The following is a 23,500-nucleotide window of genomic DNA, read 5'->3' as shown; positions in this document are numbered from 1 at the left end:
TGCAGTGGTGCACGAAAAATATGTCCATGCGGTGGCGATAATGAACCTCAAACACCATTGTCTGCTGTCTATTCATCACCAAGGAAGAAGAAGAAAGAAGAAAGTAGAAAATTAATTATATTTAATTCATTTTCTTAAATTGTGCAGTTAGACTGTCTGTTGCAGAGTTATGGCAGAGCCCAACGTTTACAAGTGTAAGTATATAAGCCGATGTATTGCCATCAAGCGTAGAATACGTCTTTGTCTCAATGAAATGAGTCTCCACATATTCTGTGTAATTTGGAATAGGCAGTATAGCGCTACTCCAACAACGTGTGGTTGATCCATGATTGTCTGGGCTGTTAGTGAACGAGGGCAGGTGTGTTCCATTTACCTCTTTCACTCCCCCTCCGCCCTCTTTCCCTCCGCCCTCCAAGGGGCCTCCGTGTGACGTCATAGCAAGGGCTGAGGGCGAGTGAGCGAGGGCGACTCAAACCGTTATTGAAACGCAGCACTGGATCACCCCAGAAAACACTGCCACTCCAGCTGCCCTTTCAACTGCCTACTCGTTTTCACACTCCCCAAGACGAACAGGGCGAGGAGGAGGAACTGGGCTCCTCATCTCACCCACATGGTCCTACCAGGTCCTTCCTCTCGACCACCTACCCCGATCTACGCTTGAATTTCACGCCGTCTCTGTCACCATTCCTTTCAAACTCAACATCATAGTGATCTATCGCCCACCCGGTCCTCTTGGTGACTTTTTGGATGAGATGGATGCCCTCCTGAGCTGCTCCCCTGATGATGTCACACCGCTCGTCGTCCTCGGTGACTTCAACATCCACCCGGGAAAGCTGCATTCATCTGAATTCATTGACTTCTTTTCCGCATTTGACCTCACACTCTCCCCCTCTCCACCAACTCACCGGGCCGGGAACCAACTTGACCTTGTCTTCACAAGATCCTGTGGCATCTCGGCACTCTCTGTTACCCCGCTCACCGTGTCCGACCACCACTTTGTGACTTTCTCCCTCCCCATGAAGCCCACCTCATCCCTCCCCTCTACGCCTCGAATGGTCACCAGCCGCCGCAACCTGAAATCCCTCACTCCCTCCGCTCTCTCCTCAACTGTTATCTCCTCGCTCCCATCCTCGGAACAGTTCTCCTTAATGCCTACTGAGGAAGCCTCCTCTATCCTGATGTCCTCACTCGCCTCTTCTTTGGACACTCTCTGTCCCCCAATCTCACGACCGGCGCGGTCATCTCCCCCCCCTCCCTGGCTGTCTGAACCTCTGCGAACCAACAGATCATTGTTGCGAGCGTCAGAGAGAAAATGGAAGAAATCGGGACAGCACGAGGACCTTGCTCACTACCACCTCCTCCTCTCTGACTTCACCTCAACTGTTTCGGCAGCTAAATCTGCCTTCTACCTGGCAAAGATCAACTCTTCTGCCTCCAACCCCAGGAAACTCTTCTCCATGTTCTCTTCCCTCCTCACCCCTCCTACCCCTCTCCCTCCCTCCTCCCTTACTGCCGATGACTTTGCAACTTACTTTACCAAGAAAGTAAATGACATCAGCTCCTCATTCACGCCTATTCCCTCCCAGAAGACATCTCCCCCAACTCTCAACTCGGATGGTCTTACCAGCTTTAGCCCCCTCACCTCTGAAGACGTTCACGCACTTGTTACATCTAACCGTGCCACCACCTGCTCCCTTGACCCTATTCCCTCCTCTCTTCTCCAGGACATCTCACATGACATCTTGCCATTCCTCACCACCCTGATCAACTCCTCCCTCACCTCAGGTGTCATTCCAGCGGATTTTAAGACCGCTATCGTGAAGCCTCTCCTGAAAAAACCCACCCTTGACGCTACTGACATCCAAAGCTACAGACCTGTATCTCTTCTTTCATTCCTCTCTAAAACCTTGGAACGTGCTGCCTACAACCAACTGTCATCCTATCTCTTGCGGAAGAACCTCCTAGACCCTAACCAATCAGGACTCAGGACTGCCCACTCCACTGAGACGGCCCTCCTCACGGTGACCGAGTCCCTGCGAGACGCCAAAACATCATCCAACTCCTCCGTTCTCATTCTCCTTGACCTATCTGCTGCATTCGACACAGTCAACCACCAAATTCTCCTCTCCACTCTGGCTGAACTTGGCATAACCGACTCTGCTCTCACCTGGTTTACATCATACCTGACAAACCGCACCTTTCAGGTCACATGGAATGGCTCTATGTCCAAACCCTGCTCTCTGGACACGGGTGTCCCTCAAGGCTCAGTATTAGGACCGCTTCTGTTCTCACTATACACCAGATCACTAGGTTCTGTTATCACATCGCATGGATTCTCCTACCATTGCTACGCTGATGACACCCAGCTGTTCCTCTCTTTTCCCCCGTCCTCTGACGCTCACATTGCAACTCGCATCTCGGACTGTCTGGCTGACATCTCTGTCTGGACAACTGCACATCACCTCAAGCTTAACCTGAATAAAACCGAACTCCTCTTCATCCAAGGGAAAGACTGCCCTCGCATGGACCTGTCGGTCACTGTTGAGGGCATCACAGTATTTCCTTCCTCAACTGCGAGGAACCTGGGTGTAATCCTCGATGACCAACTATCCTGCACCCCCAAAATCACTGCTGTGGCCCGATCCTGCAGATTTGCCCTCTACAATATCCGCAGGATTCGGACCTTCCTCACAAAGGATGCAACGCAGCTCTTGGTCCAAGCACTGGTCATCTCCCGCCTTGACTACTGCAACTCTCTCCTGGCCGGACTCCCGGCCTATGCGATTAAACCAATTGCAGCCTATCCAGAACGCTGCAGCACGCCTTATCTTCAATCTACCCAAATTCTCCCACGTGACCCCCCTCCTCCGTGACCTCCACTGGCTCCCTGTTGCAGCACGCATCCAATTCAAGACGATGACACTGGCCTTCAGGGCCATCAATGGAACGGCACCTGCCTACCTTCAAACACTGGTCAAACCTCATGCCCCGAAGCGAGCACTCCGCTCCTCTACTTCAGCTGGCCGGCTGGTACCACCATCGCTGAAATCAAACAAATATCGCTCAGCAAAGTCCAGACTCTTCTCTGTTCTGGCGCCTCAGTGGTGGAACGAACTCCCGACCAATGTCAGGGCGGGCAGAGTCATTTGCCATCTTCCGAAAAAGGCTCAAGACTCACCTGTTCAGACTTCACCTCGACTCTACTTTACTCAGATGAGGACCTAACACTTGTTCTATTTTTAGCTCTTACTGCATCGGCAATGATACGTCGTGGTTTCTTTGTTTCCTTCTTTTGACAAATGTACTTATTGTAAGTCGCTTTGGACAAAAGCGTCTGCTAAATGACCTAAATGTAAATGTAAATGTACATGTGCAGGTGCACCAACCCAATAGGCCTCTGATTGGCTACTGACGGGCTCGACTGGCCACCAGAAATTTCGTCGGATAAGGAACATCATTGTCATTCTCTTGGCAGTATGCATGTACACAGTGGCGGCTGGTAAAAAATATTTAGTATGTGCCAGAAGCTTTCGGTAACTATCCCCATAAAAGAACGCAAACCAAGAGATACCATTGTTTTAGGGATAAACAATAATTATTTAATTGCCCTTTAGAAATCAACAGTTTGACAGATAATGACAACATAACATAACAATTGGATTAAATATATCAGTGAATACTCTTAATACAAATTACAATATTATCTGGAGGTTGTTTTTCATGAAAACCTGGAAGAGAGCCACTGCACCATTGCATGTCTTGAACGCTTCATTTACCAGGGACAGTTCTGTCTTCAGTTTGGCCTCGTCCAGGCCGTAGCCTTCCACAGTGGTTTCCAGTGCTGAATCCAGGAACTTTACACTTTGTTGGGGGCATCATTTAACAAAAAAGTCACTACACATAAACAGTAGAATTAAATATTAATATCTCACCATGTTAATATCATTAGTATCTCTTTACAAGCTGACCATCCATCCATCGTCTACTGCTTATCCTGTATTCAGGGTCGCAGGGGGGCTGGAGCCGATCCCAGCTGACATTGGGCAATGGCAGGGTACACCTGGACAGGTAACCCCAGTCTATCACAGGGCTGACATGTAGAGACAGACAGGTAACCAGTCTATCACAGGGCAGACATGTAGAGAAAGACAGGTAACCAGTCTATCACAGGGCCGACATGAAGAGACAGACAGGTAACCAGTCTATCACAGGGAGACATGTAGAGACAGACAGGTAACCAGTCTATCACAGGGCCGACATGAAGAGACAGGTAACCAGTCTATCACAGGGCAAACATGTAGAGACAGACAGGTAACCAGTCTATCAAAGGGCTGACATGTAGAGACAGGTAACCAGTCTATCACAGGGCAGACATGTAGAGACAGACAGGTAACCAGTCTATCACAGGGCTGACATGTAGAGACAGACAGGTAATCAGTCTATCACAGGGCAGACATGTAGAGACAGACAGGTAACCAGTCTATCAAAGGGCTGACATGTAGAGACAGACAGGTAACCAGTTTATGAACGATGGGATGTATGTGGGTTAAAGACGTGACGCTTGCTTTTTCTGTCCGACGGAACTTTTTACCTAATAATAAACATTAAAATGAATAAAAATATAACATGTATGACTAATACCTTCCTTAAACATGTGCCCACTCTTATTTCTTTAAACATGTTGGTTATTGGTCATTTTCTGCCATCTGAAGTGTGAAAACATCATGTGGGGCGACCGTCCGGCCTTGACTTCTGTTTGGACAACTGGTTTTAAATCACATTAAAACAATTTAAATATAATCCTTGCCCTATTTGGCATAATTTCAAACTTGTTTTCAATTTATTGACAAAGTTATGAAGCATTTGTACATACATTTCAATCATAAAACACAAACAGATCTTGTCCGAATATGTTCATTGTCTGAAATATCATCTGGGGCGACCATCAAGAAAATACAATTATGGGACTTTTATTTTGACAATCATCTCAAGGAGGATGTTGCATCAGCCAGCCACACTGTGAGGGTCCCAGAGAGACAACTTGCAGGTCAGTAGTCTCTCATCTTTACAAATAAATCCTCTTTTTAACTGCTGCATTGTACACGTCACATTGGGATATCATGTGGGGCGACCATCCTAAAACTGTGAATAATGAGTTTTATACGCAAATCTATATTTTGAAGGTAAATTTGTTCGTGATATGTGGTGAGAAGTAGCTAGCTTGGATGCTATAGCTAACCGTTTGCCTGTTATATTTGATCAAACTTGAAAACATCATCTGGGGCGACCGAGCATCATGTGGGGCGACCACCGCAGACGGTTTAAATGATAGATAATACATATCCTGTATTTGTAGTTTCTGTATGCTTATGTTTTCATTCATGATATACATTTAGTTATTTGTTTTAACATAACTCTTTCTATATTTCAACATATGTTTTTCTAAATTTCAATCATTTCCATACTACTTTAGAGATGACCACTTCTTTTTGATTATTGTGTCTTTATCAGAGAAATGTGTGAATATTAAGCATTCATTCTATTTTTCAGTTCCTTTTCTAGCTCTATGTATGTTTAACTATATAACTTTTTTCTAGATGGCCCCACTAACGAGCAAACAAAAGACTGCTCGCTACAGGCAGCGGATCAATGCAGACCCTGCAGCAAGAGCTGACTATCTTACCAGGAAAAAAGAAAGGTAAAAATATATAGGCTAGGTAACATGCAGTATATCTTTCTCATGGCAGGCTCTATTTCAAAATATCATATCACATAAGTATGTATGTTATTTAGGCCACCAGAATCAGTGACACAGTATACATTATTGTTTCAGCTACCAGAGAAGAAAGCAACAGGGCAAGATTAGATACATGAAGTCAGATGAACTTTCAGAGAGAGAGAGGAAGAAACAGAAAGCCAAGTGGAAGGCTGCATCTAGAGGTTACAGGGAGAGGAAAAAGATGGAACAGGCGATGCTGGAACTGACACCACCATCCTTAGAGAACACTCCACCAGTTCTAGTTGGTATAGAGGTTGATGAGCAGCAGGAGAATCCAGGGCAAGTTGTGGTGAATCCCCTACCTCTAAACGAGGAATTTAACCCACCAGTGTCCTCTACACCAGAGAGAGAAAGAGAGAATACATCTGAGAAACGTTGTAAGAGACTGAAGGCTCAGAAGCGTAAACTACGTGAGGAGAACCAAAAACTGAAAAAACAACTAGCAGAGATGAGAAAAAAACAGGAAAGAGCCAGAAAGAGTGAGGTGAGGGCTAAAGAAAGGGTGCGGCTGAGTGAGAAGTTCAAGCCCAAAGGAAAGAAAAAAGTGGCAACACAGAGAGAGCAAGCAGTTGTTAGTTTTTTAACAAGAGATGAGAACAGTCGCCTTTTACCTGGGAAAAAAGACACCATCACTAAAAACAAAGTAAAATATCAACGACGCGTGCTTACAAATCCACTTAAAGAACTACATACACTGTACAACAGTGAGATGGAGAAGAGTCTCCGCCTATCTTACAGGCAGTTCACCCGAAAACGGCCCTTCTATGTAACAGAGCCAAAGATCCGAGATAGGGAGACATGTGCATGTATGGAACATGAAAATGTGCACCTCCTGGCCAACAAGCTCTACAGCAGAGGAGTGCTCAATACAAAAAGCATCTCTGAACTGCTGGGCATGATAGTTTGTGACACCAAAAAGAGAGCCTGCATGGATCGCACTTGTGCCAAGTGCTGCTTTGAAGAAGTAGAGCACCTTGAGACCGAGAGCAGCACACAAGTCACCTGGGAGCAGTGGAAGAGGGTGACATCCACTAATGGACAAAAAACCTTTTCTAATGTGGCCAAACAGACCCAGACCGGAACCATAAAGGACTTGATGGAGCTTTTCCATCAGAAACTAGAAGTGTTGGCAGTCCACCAGTTCAACTGGCTGCACCAGGCAGAGCAGTTCCGCCTCCTCAAACAAAACATCACGGAGTGTGAAGCTGTTCTGCACATCGACTTTTCTGAAAACTATGCCTGCAAGCTAAGCACAGAGATCCAGTCCTTTCACTTTGGAGGCAGTAGACAACAGGCTACTATCCACACAGCAGTCCTGTACACTGTCCATGGGATCAAGTCTTATGCAACACTGTCTGACTGCCTTCGCCATGATGAACGGGCAGTGTGGGCACATCTAGAGCCTATCTTGAAAGAGCTTCGTGAAACCTTCCCACAAATCACTACCCTCCACATTCTGAGTGATGGGCCCCATGGGTACACAGTACCGTAACAAAAATAACTTTTACTTGCTCAGTACTGTTCCTTTCCTCTCAGGATTCACAAATGTGACCTGGAATTATTCAGAAAGATCCCATGGAAAAGGGGCCCCAGATGGGATCGGTGGGGCAATAAAGAGAGAAGCGGATCTCTATGTTAACAGAGGAGGTGAGCTCCAGACACCAGAAGCTCTTTATGAGATGCTGACGAAAAGAGGCTCAAGTATCACTCTCTACTGGGTGACAAGTGAGAGCATTGAAAAATGTGACGAGTTGATTCCTGGCAACTTGGAGGCTGTGAAAGGCACCATGAAGATCCACCAAGTTGTGTCCTCACAGCCTGCAAAGATCACGCACAGGGAGGTGTCTTGCTTCTGTAAGCGCTTAGAGACAAGTCCATGCCCTTGTTACCAGCCAGTAACTGTAGACCTGAAAGCCACCATACGCCAAACTGAGAAACCTGAGCCACCTAGGGAACAAGAAAGTGTTCTAACTGAGAACCCCTCAAGCTCTCCACCTGAGCCACCTAGGGAACAAGAAAGTGTCCTAGATCTATGTGGCAGGTTTGTGATAGTAACCTACAATGGGCTTCCATATGTAGGCCAGGTCCTAAAGGTTGTGGAAGAGGAACTGCAGATTAGCTGTATGCGACAGTCTGATGAAAAGAACTTGTTCTTGTGGCCACAAACTCCGGATGTTACTTTCTACTTTAGGAAAGATGTTCACGCTGTCATTTCAGAGCCTGAGCCAGCAACCTCATGCTTCTCTAAGTTGACCTGCCAAGACTGGCAGGGCTCCAGACTGCGACCAAATGGTCGCATTTTGCGACTTAAATCTGTGACAGTGCGAGTACATTTTTAATCTACTCGCGCATGCGTGACCAGTAAATTTGCAGTTTTTTTGTTTTGTTTTTTTGCTGACAAACTTACAGCCCACTAGTTGGCGGTAATGCAAAAATGAGCTGGTTTGCCAACCGACATTAACTCCAAAAGAAGAAGAAAGGAGACGGCTGGCCAATGTGCGTGAGAGCGGGGGGCGAATGACCACTGTGATAGGCTAATATGTGAAAAGAGGCGGTTCTTTGGGGTTATCGCGCGAATTCACAGATTTCACATACCGGCATCAAAACAATGGACAATGGCGGCGAAGCGGACTATCAGCTCGTACTTTCTACCCAGTTGTGTTAAACATAATGGGCCCTAGTTTCGTAGACCAGGCGCAGTCAGCTTTCAGCGCACCTGCGCCGCGCCGACGGGGTCCGCCTGGACTTTGCAAGTTTCGTGCACCGCGCAGGCTCGCGCAGGCACACCTCCCGTCTCGCCCACCGGCGCAAGTGGGAAAGAGGGAGGAAAAGGAGGCGTGAGTGGGAGACGAGGAGGAGACGAGGCGTGGACTGGGATTAATACAGCCGATTCAGATCTTCACCAATCAAATGAGCTCCTCTCCTCTCCTTTAATGCGTTAGGGGAGGTTCAATGCAAGTTCCGTCTTTTTACAACCCGATGACAGAAGCAGCGCTGTTGCTCCCACCACGCTCATCACGCGCTGTGCGCGTGTATCATAATAATAACAATGCCGATATTATAAAAAACAGGAGAGAGAGAGGGAGATGTTTTGGTCCGAGAGGCTGAGTTTCTGTTACGCGTGCCATCCGCCTTTGATCTGACGTCAGATGTGACGGGACAATCTATATAGATATAAATTCACGTGTTGATTCAATTAGTTGCATTAAATAGTGTTTGTTGTGATTCTTTATTGCATTTAAATGTGCCTGGAACTGTGGAAACCTGCCTGTGAGGTTTCGGTGACGTGTACGCACTGCGCGCCGTCAGCCAAACTTCCACTCCGCCAGCTGTGATTCGCATTGAATGAATGGACTTTATTTACGCCTTGCGCCGAAAGTAGACCAGGTTGGAGCTGGCGAGCTTTCAGCGAAGTCTCGGCGAGGCTTTTTGCCACGAAACTTCCGCTACGCCAAGCTGAATCTGTGACGCCTCCCCATGCTGCGCCGCCACACCCATCTTGGCGCAGGCGATCCACCAAACTGCCAAACTTAAAGCTGTGTACACACCGGAAGAACTGCCCGACTCGCGTCGGTAAATTCGGCGTCGGCTACTTAATATGGCCGACTCGAACAACGACATGGGCGGTTCACACCTACGGAATTACAGCCGACGCCATACGTTCCGCGCTTGCGCGAGATGTAATGTCTCCAAAACAACAGGCGGCGCTTATCTGTATTGTGGGCCAAAAAACACGAAAACTGGAAGTAGGCGGTCCTCTCTAGACCACCTTCTTCGATTCCACTGGTTATCTGGTATGTTTACCATCGTCACTTCCGGGCTTCACTGATTCGCTAGTCAAGCTGCTAGCCTCCACCAATCAGAATGGTAAAAGAATGACCAACTCGAATGGCGGATTACACATTTGAATCGGCTGAAATGAACGCCAACGTGGGCCGATTCGAGCGACCACACCAAGGAGACTCATGTCACGGACGCCGACTCTCTCAAAGACGCCGATTTTCGGTCCGGTGTGAGCCCGCCTTAAGGTGCGTGTCCACAGGCAGCGGTGTTTACCCGCGTCCCATTCATTGTCTATGTGAAAAGCCGTGCAATGCATTCTGGTAGCGTCGCGGCGAATGTCGAGAGACGGCGCGCGAGTTGGCCGCTCCTCATTTGCCTAAAGTTGAAGTCGAATCTACTTTATGCTAATCAGAGGCGCCGGGCTCGACTCGCCGCCTTGGGAACGCTCGCGAACGCTCGCAAAAATGTGTTGTTTAAAGGAGAGCGCCTGTCAATCATTCTCTAGTGGCAGCCCACCAAGCGTGCAATGCTGGGAAGCGGCGCGTCCACAGGCGTTTAAAATCTTAAAGGTGCGTGTCCACAGGCAGCGGTGTTTCCCCGCGTCCCATTCATTGTCTATGTGAAAAGCTGAGCAATGCATTCTGGTAGCGTCGCGGCGAATGTCGAGAGACGGCGCGCGAGTTGGCCGCTCCTCATTTGCCTAAAGTTGAAGTCGAATCTACTTTATGCTAATCAGAGGCGCCGGGCTCGACTCGCCGCCTCGGGAACGCTCGCAAAAAGTTGTTGTTTAAAGGAGAGCGCCTGTCAATCATCCTCTCGTGGCAGCCTGCCAAGCGTGCAATACCGGGAAGCGGCGCGTCCACTGCGCGGGTCGAAACTTGCATTGCGCCGGCTCCGCCGCCCTGAGCTGCGCCACGAAACTAGGGCCCAATGTTCCGGAGGACACAAACGTCGAGAATGAGTCCAACTCAGACTGTGAGGAGACGGTCGTGGCGAAAAAAGCCTGTTTAACTGGTTAATGTTGTTAAAACTGTTGCACAATAAAATATGAATTTATAAGATTGTAGTTTCTGCATTTATTGTCAAAGTATTAATCAGTAATACAGTGAAAATTATAGGAAAACTTTGCAAGTCGATTTCGGTGTGCGCTCCTAAATTATTTTAAGTTAGGGGCCACTGTGCTCCTAGTGAAAAATGTTAGTCTGGAGCCCTGACTGGGTAAAGTTCAGAAATGCCTGGGGTTAAAGAAATGCCTCCAGATTAAGCCTACAATGTGTCTGGAGTTAGGAAAATGCTAATGTTGTTATGTTCAAGTGTTTAATGAAATAGTAAGGAAAATGCTTATGTTATGACGTTTATGTGTCAAATGAAAATGAAATGAAAATAGTTATATGCTGATTCTTTAATAAAATGTTTTTAATTTGTCTCAACTCTGTAAATTATTGAATAGCATTAACTGCCTGCTGTTTCTCATCATTTGGGGCGACCACCTGTCATGTGGGGTAACCAACGATTGACAATTCTGTACTAAATTCAAAAGTTAATGTCTATCAGTTTTGGTTCAAATATTAATCATTGGTATAGCATGCATACGTGGATACTATCTGTACACATTTTAAATCAGTTTTATGAATTCTAGAGTAAAAAATTGATATGTAACGGCTTTATGAGGGAGACACTGCCATTATAGATAACATTTATTTAAAAATGGTTTACAAAAAATTAAAGGACACATGAGTCTATCTTTCTTAAACAGTTAATTTAATTACTGATTTATTAAAATATAAGTTATGTTAAGGAAATCTACTAATTTTGAGATAAATTACGGTCGCCCCAAATTACTTTTTTAAGGTCGTTGCCCTATTAATTTAAGTTTAAAAACACTAAAATATCTTTGTTTGAAGTTTTCACATACATGCATGTGTACACTACATTCCAAATGTTTGGAAAATGGCCAAATATATCTTTATTTTAAGTATTTTAAAAATAGGCCACTCAAAGGTCTTATTCGTCTTTGACCCATGTACAAGTTACATCACGCCTTACAGCAAGAGGGTACCGGGTTCGATTCCCGGGTCGTCCCCCGTGTTCCTTCTGTGTGGAGTTTGCATGTTCTCCCTGTGTAAGCGTGGGTTCTCTCCGGGTTCTCCGGCTTCCTCCAACAGTCCAAAGACATGCATTGGGATAGGTTGATTGATGACTCTAAATTGCCCGTAGGTTTGAATGTGAGCGTGAATGGTTGTCTGTCTCTACATGTCAGCCCTGTGATGGACTGGCGACCTGTCTGTCTCTACATGTCAGCCCTGTGATAGACTGGTGACCTGTCTGTCTCTACATGTCAGCCCTGTGATAGACTGGTTACCTGTCCAGGTGAATCCTGCCTTCGCCCAATGACAACTGGGATCGGTTACATAAAAATACATACAAAAATGCATAAAAAAAGAAGAAGCGAATGCATAAAAAACATGATACAATACGCAGAGTGACTGTGGCTCAGTTGGTAGACAAATCGCACCTTTCAGGTCGCATGGAATGGCTCTATGTCCAAACCCTGTTCTCTGGACACGAGTGTCCCTCAAGGCTCAGTATTATGCGGCGTTCACACCGGACGCGATAGACGCGTGTATCGCGCCGCTTGATCATTTTGGACTATTCGCTTCATTCGCGTCATTCGCTTCATTTGCGTCATTCGCGTCATTTGCGTCATTCGCGCATGACGCTCATTTTTGAGGGGAGCCGGCGGGTCACGTCGGCGGACCCTCCGCCTCGGGGTACCCGATGCCAGAGTCCGTGAGCCTCCTCCGGGAGCCACGTCCCTCGCACCTCTCCCCAGGGAGAGTCGGGGCCACATTCGACTACAACCTCAGATCAGACGAGACAACCCGCTGAATTTAAGCATATTACTAAGCTGAGGAAAATAAACTATCTAGGATTCCCTCAGTAGCGGCAAACGAAGACGGGCGGGCGGACGTAGGAAATGTGGCGTACGGAAGACCGCTTGCCCGGTGTCGCTCGGGGGCCTGAGTCCTTCTGATCGAGGCTCAGCCCGTGGACGGTGTGAGGCCGGTAACGCCCCCCGTCGTGCCGGGGTCCGGTCTTCCCGAGTCGGGTTGTTTGGGAATGCAGCCCGTCCATCTCAGCTCTTCTGTCTGTCGGCTTGAACTCGTCGCTGATTGGCTGTCGCAGCGCGATGCCGCCTGAAAAGTTCGATATTTTCAACTTTATTCGCGTCGCTTCAGACACGCCATTCGCGTCAGACGCGCCATTCGCTTCATTCGCGTCAGACGCGCCATTCGCTTCATTCGCGTCAGACGCGCCATTCGCGCCGCGTCTCATCGCGCCAGACGCTCCATTCGCGCCGCCTCCGCCTGAATCGCGTGTCATCGCGCCATTTACATTGATTTTCAATGTAGAGTCGCCGCTCAATTCGCGTCTATCGCGTCCGGTGTGAACGCCCCTTTAGGACCGCTTCTGTTCTCACTATACACCAGATCACTAGGTTCACATCGCATGGATTCTCCTACCATTGCTACGCAGATGACACCCAGCTGTTCCTCTCTTTTCCCCCAACCTCTGACACTCACATTGCAACTCGCATCTCGGACTGTCTGGCTGACATCTCTGTCTGGACAACTGCACATCACCTTAAGCTAAACCTGAATAAAACCGAACTCCTCTTCATCCCAGGCAGTGTTTCCCCTAGAATTTTTTTCAGGCCCGGTGGTACCCACCGAAAAAACCCTAAACAGACAAGACGCGTGGGAGGGTGTATTGGTGCAGTTGGATTAAGTCAGGTGGCACAGCAAGCAGTCTGCAATTCTGCAATTATTATATTTGCATTCAACATTTTTGTTCAACCTGAGTGTATTCAAGGTTTTCAAGGATTAAAGGAGAGAGTGACTTATTAAGGTGCCGGTTGATGGAAATGATCCAAAATTAGGGGCCGGAAAAATATGGCTGGAAAATGAGGAGCATCACATTAATAGCTACAGATACTTTTATACGTTATAAAACATTATAACGACATATGAGTGCATATATTGTCTTATTTTATCAAGTAAAATATAAGTTATAGGTTTACTCAACAGCCTAATAGTTCATAGAAATTCAGGTAGAACTCAGAGTTCCACAGCTTATCAAAAAACAATCCTTATTTTATTAGGCTGCCTATGGCTTGATGTTGTTTTTAAGCAGCGCCGTCTCTGCATATATTTCTCGACAACACTCGACCTGCATCAGCGAATGTGCGCACGAGCGGATCTGTGCGAGCAGGCAGCGCGAGGAAAGCGGATTTTGGACGGAGACACAGCGGCATTTTTCTTATAAATGCACCGGTCCGGTTCCGCTCACACCACGAGTCTGAAGAGTGCAACAGCTTATCAAAATACAGTGTCAACTTTCCGTGTTTTCAAAGTAGAAAGCGGCATCGTGGTGGTTTAACGAGGCGGAACGGCATCAGAACAACATCAAGCGCGAAAAGGACGAGAAGAAGAACGTAGCGGGAGCGCGCGGCGAGGATTGTTGCGGCCGCGCGTCTTGCGGAGCAAGTCTACTGTGCTGCGCGGAGGCGCTCCTAATGTAAATTATTATTGATTTATGAATGAATTGATAGGTGGCTTATTTTTGGCGTATTGATTTTTTTTTTTGGCCTGGCGGCAGGTCTCCTTGGCCTGGCGGCCCGCCAGGCCTGTACAATGGTAGGGGAAACACTGCCAGGGAAAGACTGCCCTCGCATGGACCTGTCGGTCACTGTCGAGGGCATCACAGTATTACCTTCCTCAACTGCGAGGAACCTGGGTGTAATCCTCGATGACCAACTATCCTGCACCCCCAACATCACTGCTGTGGCCCGATCCTGCAGATTTGCCCTCTACAATATCCGCAGGATTCGGACCTTCCTCACAAAGGATGCAACGCAACTCCTGGTCCAAGCACTGGTCATCTCCCGCCTTGACTACTGCAACTCTCTCCTGGCCGGACTCCCGGCCTCTGCAATTAAACCATTGCAGCGTATCCAGAACGCTGCAGCACGCCTTATCTTCAATCTACCCAAATTCTCCCATGTGACCCCCCTCCTCCGTGACCTCCACTGGCTCCCTGTTGCAGCACGCATCCAATTCAAGACGATGGCACTGGCCTTCAGGGCCATCAATGGAACAGCACCCATCTACCTTCAAACACTGGTCAAACCTCATGCCCCGAAGCGAGCACTTCGCTCCTCTACCTCAGCTGGCCGGCTGGTACCACCATCGCTGAAATCAAACAAATGTCGCTCAGCAAAGTCCAGACTCTTCTCTGTTCTGGCGCCTCAGTGGTGGAACGAACTCCCGACTAATGTCAGGACAGCAGAGTCATTTGCCATCTTCCGAAAAAGGCTCAAGACTCACCTGTTCAGACTTCACCTCGACCCTACATAGCATGACCCACTAACACCCCCCCCCCCCCCCCAAAAAAAAAAGAAAAACCTTACCTATAGCACTCTGATCATAGCACTGTTGCTCTTAAGGTACTACTTTACTCAGATGAGGACCTAACACTTGTTCTATTTTTAGCTCTTACTTTATCGGCAATGATACGTTGTGGTTTCTTTGTTTACTTCTTTCGACAAAGGTACTTATTGTAAGTCGCCTTGGACAAAAGCGTCTGCTAAATGACCTAAATGTAAATGTAGAGCTCCCACAATCATTATACTCTCAAATCCCTTTGTGCGCTGCTCAGGTACACGTCCAGACTGAGAGCGCATTGGCTGAAATGTTTGTATGTATTTTAATTTTTGTATTTGTTTTTCTTCTTGTTTGTTTGCTTGTCTTGTGTGGCTTTTGGACATTAGTCTGGCAAATAAACTGAATTTAATTTAATTTAATTATTGTGTTTCATTTGCAACCAAGTTGTTAAGATTGCACATTGGCCTACCCTGTACAAATGGGTCCCTTGGGAGCTGCCACCACCAGGGTCGGATGACTCCACCCCTTCCATTAAAGGGCGACCCTCACCCTGTGTCGGAGGGCCCCCTCCTGTCTTTGCCCGTGCATTTCTTTTCCTGTTTGCTGCAAGCAATATCAAAGCCATTTTATTGTGCTTTTGTGTAGGCTACAAATATCACCCTACAACAGAGACCGAAGCACTGAAACCTACTTGTACATCTAAGTCTCATAAGTTATGACATTAAGCCTACTTACCACTTTGAATGATTTATATTAATTTTTTATTTGCTCCCAACTCCTCTTTGCACCACCCAGATTGCAGCTGAAAGAATGAAGATATTATCATACACCACACCATAAGAATACGAATATCATATCGAAGCAGCACATTCATTTAACTGAATACACAAATGTAATTATAGTCGGATCTACTCGTGCCTTTATGACGGGGCAGTAATATTATAAGATCTGTAGGGACCTCACCATCAGGACTACACAATGCAGCCTACACGGAGGCCCAGAAGCCTTCACATGCGGTCAGAACAAAGGGACAAAGGGGATAAAGAACTACAACCACAATATTGGCTTTACTTCTCACCAAGGTGCGAAGTGCAACGTCACACAACTGGTGCCCTATTGGCTGACAACCACAGGTACCCCAGGGGGTCCCCGGGAGCAGCCGTGAGGTATAAAACCTGGCGCCGCCTTAAGAACTCTCTCTTCCATCGCAACACCACGTTGCAAGAGGAGGTGAGCTCCTCCACCGCAGCACACCGCGCTGCAACAGGAAACTGTTTGAATAATCTGGACAAGTCTGGTGTCCTTTACTGTGATAAATCTGACCGTATTCCTATATTTAATTTCACTATAACCTCCACAGTTGAACAGCAGGAAACTCAGACACTTTCAATGTGTCTGACATTGATGATTGTTCAACAAAAGAAATATCGACCGATTTGAGAGACGGTTTGATTGTGTAAAATGGGATAATGTATGTACAAATTATAATGTCGAACTTGCATATCAGTCATTTGCAGCATCATTTTACTATTTAATAAGTGTTTTCCCTTGGTTAGTAGCCACGTAAACATTCTCAGTGCATTTAGAAAACCCTGGTTTACTACTGGACTCCACAAGTCTGCATTAACTAACAATAGGTTGTATAAGAAATCCATTGGAAATCCATCTCCTCTGAATACTGATAATGCGCAGTGCGCACACGTCACCGAGACCTCACAGGCAGGTTTCCACAGTTCCAGGCACATTTAAATGCAATAAATAATCACAACAAACACTATTTAATGCAACTAATTGAATCAACACGTGAATTTATATCTATATAGATTGTCCCGTCACATCTGACGTCAGATCAAAGGCAGATGGCACGCGTAACGGAAACTCAGCCTCTCGGACCAAAACATCTCCCTCTCTCTCTCCTGTTTTTTATAATATCGGCATTGTTATTATTATGATACGCGCGCACAGTGCGTGATGCGCGTGGTGGGAGCAGCGGCGCTGCTTCTGTCATCGGGTTGTCAAGTGACGGATCTTGCACTGAACCTCCCCACGCCTTCTTCTCCTCCCTCTTTCCCACTTGCGAGGGTGGGAGTGACGCGAGGTGTGCCTGCGCGAGCTTGCGCGGTGCACGAAACTTGCAAAGTCCAGGCGGACACACCCCGTCGGCGTCTGGTCTACGAAACTAGGGCCCAAAGGGTTCAACTACTCTGCCATCATAGTTTATTGAAGGTTCTAGAGTGTACAGAGAACCATCTGATATTGCTTGTGCTTTCAATAATTATTGTTAGTATTGGTAGTACTCTTGTCAGAAAAGATAAGTCCTATTTCTAATAACTCATCTGAGGTTTTAAGAGGTTGTTATTCTCTCCAGAGTTTTGATTCTCCTACTGAGCAGGAAATTATGGATATCATCGCCAATTTAAAAGATTCAGCAGCTGGTCATGATGAGGTTAGAGCATGTTTAATTTAAATATAGGTCCTCAATTATTAGACCACTGACTTATATACATTTATATATATTTGCCAAATCCCTCGAAACTGGAATAATACCAAATGAGTTGCTCCTGCTTTTAAATCTGTAGACTGTATACACTCTTAGAAATAAAAGTGCTAAGTAGAACCATATAAGGTTCTTCGGCTTGTCCTCATAGGAGAACCCTTTTTGGCAAAAGGTTCTACCTGGAACCCTTTTGGAAGGTTCTACCGAGAACCCCACATAAAGGGTTATACCTAGAACTGTGTGTATAAGGTTCCACCCAGAACCCCCCATGAGAGGTTCTACAAAGAACCCACTAAGAACCCTTTCATATTTCAAGGGTTTCATCTAGAACCTGCACAGGGAGTTCCACTAAGAACCCTTTCGTTTTTCAAGGGTTTCATCTAGAACCTACAAAAGGAGTTCCACCAAGAACCCTTTCATGTTTCAAGGGTTTCATCTAGACCTCACACAGGGGGTTCTAAAAACATCCCTTTTCAAAGGTTTTCACAAATAACTGTCTTGTCCTCTGAGGGTTCTATAAAGAACCATATTGTATTCTACAGATCAGTTTAGTTCATATTATATTGTGGTCATTTATCATGTTGACATTGAACAAACATTCAAAACATTTTAATGAGAAAAACATTTATTTAAAGATAGTCCAACAGAACAGGCTGTGTAGGTCCCAGGGGAGAACAGGTCAGAAGTTAGCATAGGTCCAGTGGAATCAGCAACATGACAGGCCAGACACATCATGCTGTCCTCACTCGTGAATTTGTGTAATCTCCAGCAACGGTGACATGGCAGAACAATATTATTATTTTTTTAACATCAGTTAAGGCTTGGCCTCTGACATCAAAGACCTTCCTTTATCACTGAACTCAGCTTCACAACTTGACTAAGCCAGTCAGCAGGGTACAGCAGCCATGGGATTAGGCCGATCATGGAAAAGTATGAGGAGGAGACAAATACATGAGTAAAATTGTATTGTAATATTTTTCAAATTGTCTGTCACTAATCGACACATCACCTTAGTAGGCATCACCTTAGTTGATGCATTAGAGTAGGCACTCTGCATCAACCAGGCCTTGAACTCACAACTTCAAACTGTATCTCTAGATCACCTGACTTGTAACAAACTTTCAAAAGCCTTTGTCCAGTGAATAGTATAGCTCACTTAAATGCCCCAGAAAGAGGGGTTATATCCTTGCTGTAGGGACCCAGGGTTCAATTCCCCTTGCTGCTTCTTTGCTGTGTGTCATTTCCTCCTGAAGAAGGGAGTAGTGTAACTAAACTTTTAAAAAATAAACACAATTATAGCTGCTGCGCAGCAATGGGTCGGGTCCAGACTATTTTTTGGCAACTTTAGGCAATTCTGAGCAACAAACAGGAGAATAGGAAGGCAAGACAGTTGACATTGTAATGTTGCACATTTTGCACCAGTTGAGGCTGAAATCCACAATTTCTGGAACCAAAGACCATTGTCTATCGCACTGAGCTAATTGATTCCATATATGGATGTGTTTTGGCATATTTCTGTAAAGCCAAAACACTGCACAAACAGCGGGAATTTCTACCCAGACGAGAACCCCACTTCATTTTAAAAGCTGGATCAACAAAGGTATAAGGTACATATTAAAATATTATAAATGTTTACTTAGTAAAGGTTAACTGTAAACACTGATCTGATTTTCTGTCATTGCCTCATCAAAATACCCAATAAGGTTGACGTTTTTGTTTTTGTCTTTAAGTTTGTTAAAGTAACTGTAACTGTAACTGTAGGCTAACTGTGTGGTGGCTAATAAACAAGCTAACTGGTAGCAAACTAGATTCTTGTAAAACAGGCAGACCCAGCCCATTCGATTAAATTACAATATCAATGTTATAACACAGGGAGAACTTAACAGGAAGGAATAGTAAAATAGCCTATAATTGATAGCTTCCTAACCTTTACGCAGATAGCTAGCATATCTAGCTTCCTAACCTTTACTCAGATAGCTAGCATATCTAGCATTGCTCATTCATTTCTCCGCTCCGCCCCGTTGCTGTTTAGCTCCGACTCCAAACTAATTTCCACTGCATGCATCTCCGCTCCGTCTCTGGAGCCCAGAGCAGCTGGAGACCAGTGGTGAACTAAGCTAACCTGATAACAACCATGTAACCGTGTATAAAGTCAGATTGATGTAAACAACGGGTGACTTTGCCTTTCTGAACTCGAATTACTGTTCAACATTATTCGTCCGTGCGTCTGTGCGTCACGGACAGGCTAAGTTGCACACAGTGAAAGCACTACATCCTAAGTTATCTTGAAATCGATTACTATTGTCATTACTGCTATTATAAACAAGTGTTTTCATAGTTCCGTGTCACCTATTGTAGCGGGGGGGACTTTAATTAACGCTACACGAAGACGCTGTAGTCACATAGCTTTATCTTCCCTACAAAACTTGGGAAGCTTTTGTGCAGGTAAGATGGGTTGTGATGCTCTCTGTCTGTTGGTTAACTTAGCATAAGTTATTTTGTCTTAAACTGTATATAAACGTAACAATATCATTGCTAACACACTGCTAAATATTCACATTTGTTTTGGTCGGTGAAAACCGTTTGTTTTGTTAAATTTGATGGAGATTTTACCCTCATTTGCATATTTAACGACCTGCTGCAGCAGACAGAGAGCTCTGACAGCCTATGTGTACCGACTGTGTCCCTCGCTGTCCCTATAGGGGACATCAGATGTGTGGATGTAAGAATTACCAGACACGCACAGACATACATGCACACACACAGAGATAGACAGACAGACAGACAGACAGACAGACAGATAGACAGACACACACATAGAGATAGACAGACACATACACACACACACACAAACAAATAAACAGAGACATACAGACAGACATATGTTTGATATTACAACTAACTTAGGCTATCTCTATCCCGTTTCTCTCATATTCAGCTTTGCTTCATGACTTGCTGGTGAAGCATGAAATAATCATCGAGCAACAGCAAAACATTATAAGAGTGGTCCAAGACCTCCATGCTGCCATGCATAGCAGGACGGACGGGGCAACCAACATGGAGTGTCACCATTCCTATTTCCCCCTTCGCAACATCGAGCAGCTGATGGCCCTGGAGGGAGACCTGCAGTCCCTTCCTGGACTGACAAAAGAATTGGTAAACTGCATTTGATTTGTGTAGGGCACATATGTCAAACTCAAGGCCTGCAGGCCAAAATCCAAATCCAGAGGAACAGCAGAGGCTCCTCTGACAGCTCCTCTGTGGAGCTGTCAGAGGAGCTACAGGTAGACCGGCTGGAGAGAGCAACCATCCTTTTTAAACATTGAACCAGTCCGGCCCTCGACTTGTACCAAATTTTACATTTTGGCCCACAGTGTATTTGAGTTTGAAACCCTTGGTTTAGGGTAATGTAATGGTAGTTCAATGCAAATCAATGCAGGTAATTCTCTTTCACTATTTTCAGGTCACAACTCTAGGACTTGCTGGAGGTGCAACTATGAAAGACACAGTTTGGAGCATCCTCAGACGAGCCATGATGAACGATCTGGCTCTGAAAATTACCTGGAGTGGTGCTAATCAAAAGCTGGCCTTTGACAGGCTTCAGCTAAAAGCTGTGGTAGTGGGTAAGTTTAATAACTGTATTAAAGTTTAAATGAAGCATTCCAAGGTTATAGTTGATTTAGTAAGTCTGTTTATGTTGTCTTTGTATATACTATCACTTTTAGCCGCTGTGAGAAGAAACCCCGCCCGCTCTTCAGCCACCGACGATGAGATTGCCAAATTCAATTCAATTCAATTCAATTTTATTTATAGTGTCAAATCACAACAGAAGTCATCTTAGGACACTTAACACATTGAGCAGGACTAGAATACGCTCAAAATTTCAAGAGTCAACACAATTTCAAATTCCCAACATCACCCAGGGGCAAGCGTTACAGCGACAGTGGCGAGAAAAAACTGCCTTAATAGGCTTTTAGGCAGAAATCTCGTGCAGCCCAGGCCCTTGGGTTCCAACTGCATTTGGTGTTGGTAGTATGGTAGTAGTAGCATTAACAGTAGTGGTGGTATTAACAGAAGCAATAGTATCAACAGTAGTAGTCCATGGCAGCAGGCACAGCCACGCCGAGATGGATCCATCCCAACCACGTCGCCATAGACCAAAAAGCAGGAGTAGTTGAGCAGTCACACAGCGGGCAGGTGGAGCTACAATGTGGTGTTTCCAGCATCAGGCCAGTTAGCAGTCTGCATCGGTCAGGACCTCAGTGGACTCTGCTGGACCAGAAAGCATAGCCAGACTCCCGGTCAAGTTAGTGACAGTAGAGATGCCGATTTTAGTCAATTACTTTAATTAAAAATACTGGCAGTAAGAGGCAAACAAGACCACAACATCGATGCAGTCCGGATCAGGTTCCACCACGGTCCAGGGAGACCTGCTAGGCAAGAGAGCACAGGGACTTACATACACAGAGAGAGAGCGCGAGAGAGAGAGAGAGATAGAGAGAGAGGCTCAGTGTGTCACTATAATCCCCCAGCAGTCTAGCAATACTACCTATAGCAATTATGTCAATTTTTCATTGACATGCACAAACTGAGATCGATTGGATAAATAGGACTTAAACCAGCTTAATGCGGTTCCTTTGATGCCAATTTATTTTTCCAGTCTAGATATTAGAATCTCATGGTTAATGGTGTCAAATGCAGCACTAAGATCTAGCAGGACAAGTACAGAAACCAGTCCTTTGTCAGAAGCAATAAGAAGGTCATTTGTAATTTTCACCAGAGCTGTCTCTGTACTATGATGTACTCTAAATCCTGACTGGATGTCCTCAAGTAGACTGTTATTGTTGAGAAAGTCACACAGCTGATTGGCGACTACTTTCTCAAGGATCTTAGAGAGAAAAGGAAGATTTGATATTGGTCTGTAGTTTGCTAAAACCCCTGGATCTAGAGTAGGCTTCTTAAGAAGAGGTTTAATTACAGCTACTTTAAATGACTGTGGCACATAGCCTGTTAATAAAGACACATTGATCATATCTAATAGCGACGCGCTAACTAAGGGTAAGACTTCTTTCAGTAGCCTGGTTGGTATCGGGTCTAGGAGACAGGTTGAAGGTTTAGAAGAAGAGATCATTGACGTTAGTTGGTTTAGGTTGATTGGAGAAAAGCAGTCTAAATATATATCAGGTCTTAATGCTAGTTCCAATACTCCTGAGTTTGAGGGTAACGCGGTTCCAATTGAAGGCAAGATGCAAGTAATTTTGTCGCGGATTGCTAGAATTTTATCATTAAAGAAGTTCATAAAGTCGTTACTACTAAGATCTCTAGGAATGCATGGCTCAGTAGAGCTGTGACTCTTTGTCAGCCTGGCTACAGTACTGAAAAGAAATCTAGGGTTGTTTTTATTTTCCTCTATTAAAGATGAGTAGTAGGCTGCTCTGGCATTACGGAGAGCCTTCTTATATATTTTAAGACAGTCCTGCCAGACTAGGCGGGATTCTTCCAGTTTGGTGGAGCGCCAGAAGGTTTCAAGTTTACGCAATTTTTGTTTTAATTTACGAGTTTGGGAGTTATACCAGGGAGCTAACTTCCTATGCTTTATAGTTTTCTGTTTTAGCGGAGCAACAGAGTCGAGAGTCGTTCGCAGTAGGCTTCCAGATTCATCTATAAGAGAATCGATCTGGGAGGGACTAAGATTAATATAAAAGTCCTCCGTTTCATTAAGACATGGAAGTGAACTCAAGACTGGCGGAATTACTTCCTTAAACTTAGCTACTGCTCTATCCGATAGACACCGAGAGTAGTAGCTTTTTCCTAGAGGAGCGAAGTCCAGCAGCAATAAGTCAAAGGTTATCAAGTAATGGTCAGATAAAGAAGAATGTTGAGGAAAGATTATTAAGTTTTCGATTTCAACGCCATAAGATAAGACGAGGTCGAGAGTGTGGCTATGACAGTGAGTTGGTTTCTGTACACTCTGACTGAAGCCAATAGAATCTATTA

The 23,500-nt window shown here is 45.5% G+C and overlaps 2 protein-coding genes across 2 annotated transcripts in view; both read left to right on the top strand.

The window, feature by feature from the left end:
• LOC311021618 (exosomal polycystin-1-interacting protein-like) overlaps positions 1-23,500 on the top strand; it is a 178,053-nt gene that overhangs the window by 121,609 nt on the left and 32,944 nt on the right. The gene's annotated exons all lie outside the window — the stretch shown is intronic.
• LOC311022187 (uncharacterized protein) lies at positions 4,650-7,271 on the top strand (the record flags this gene model as incomplete). Its single annotated transcript, XM_084023278.1, has 3 exons — positions 4,650-5,047; positions 5,598-5,698; positions 5,834-7,271. Exons 2-3 carry the CDS (start codon positions 5,598-5,600, stop codon positions 7,269-7,271), a joined length of 1,539 nt encoding a protein of 512 aa, XP_083879404.1. The 5' UTR covers positions 4,650-5,047.

The sequence above is a fragment of the Eutrigla gurnardus genome (genome assembly GCF_963514095.1).
Source record: "Eutrigla gurnardus genome assembly, chromosome: 12".
NCBI lineage: Eukaryota > Metazoa > Chordata > Actinopteri > Perciformes > Triglidae > Eutrigla > Eutrigla gurnardus.
The sequence above is the reverse complement of the archived record's forward strand: the minus strand, read 5'-3'. Positions and strand labels throughout refer to the sequence as shown.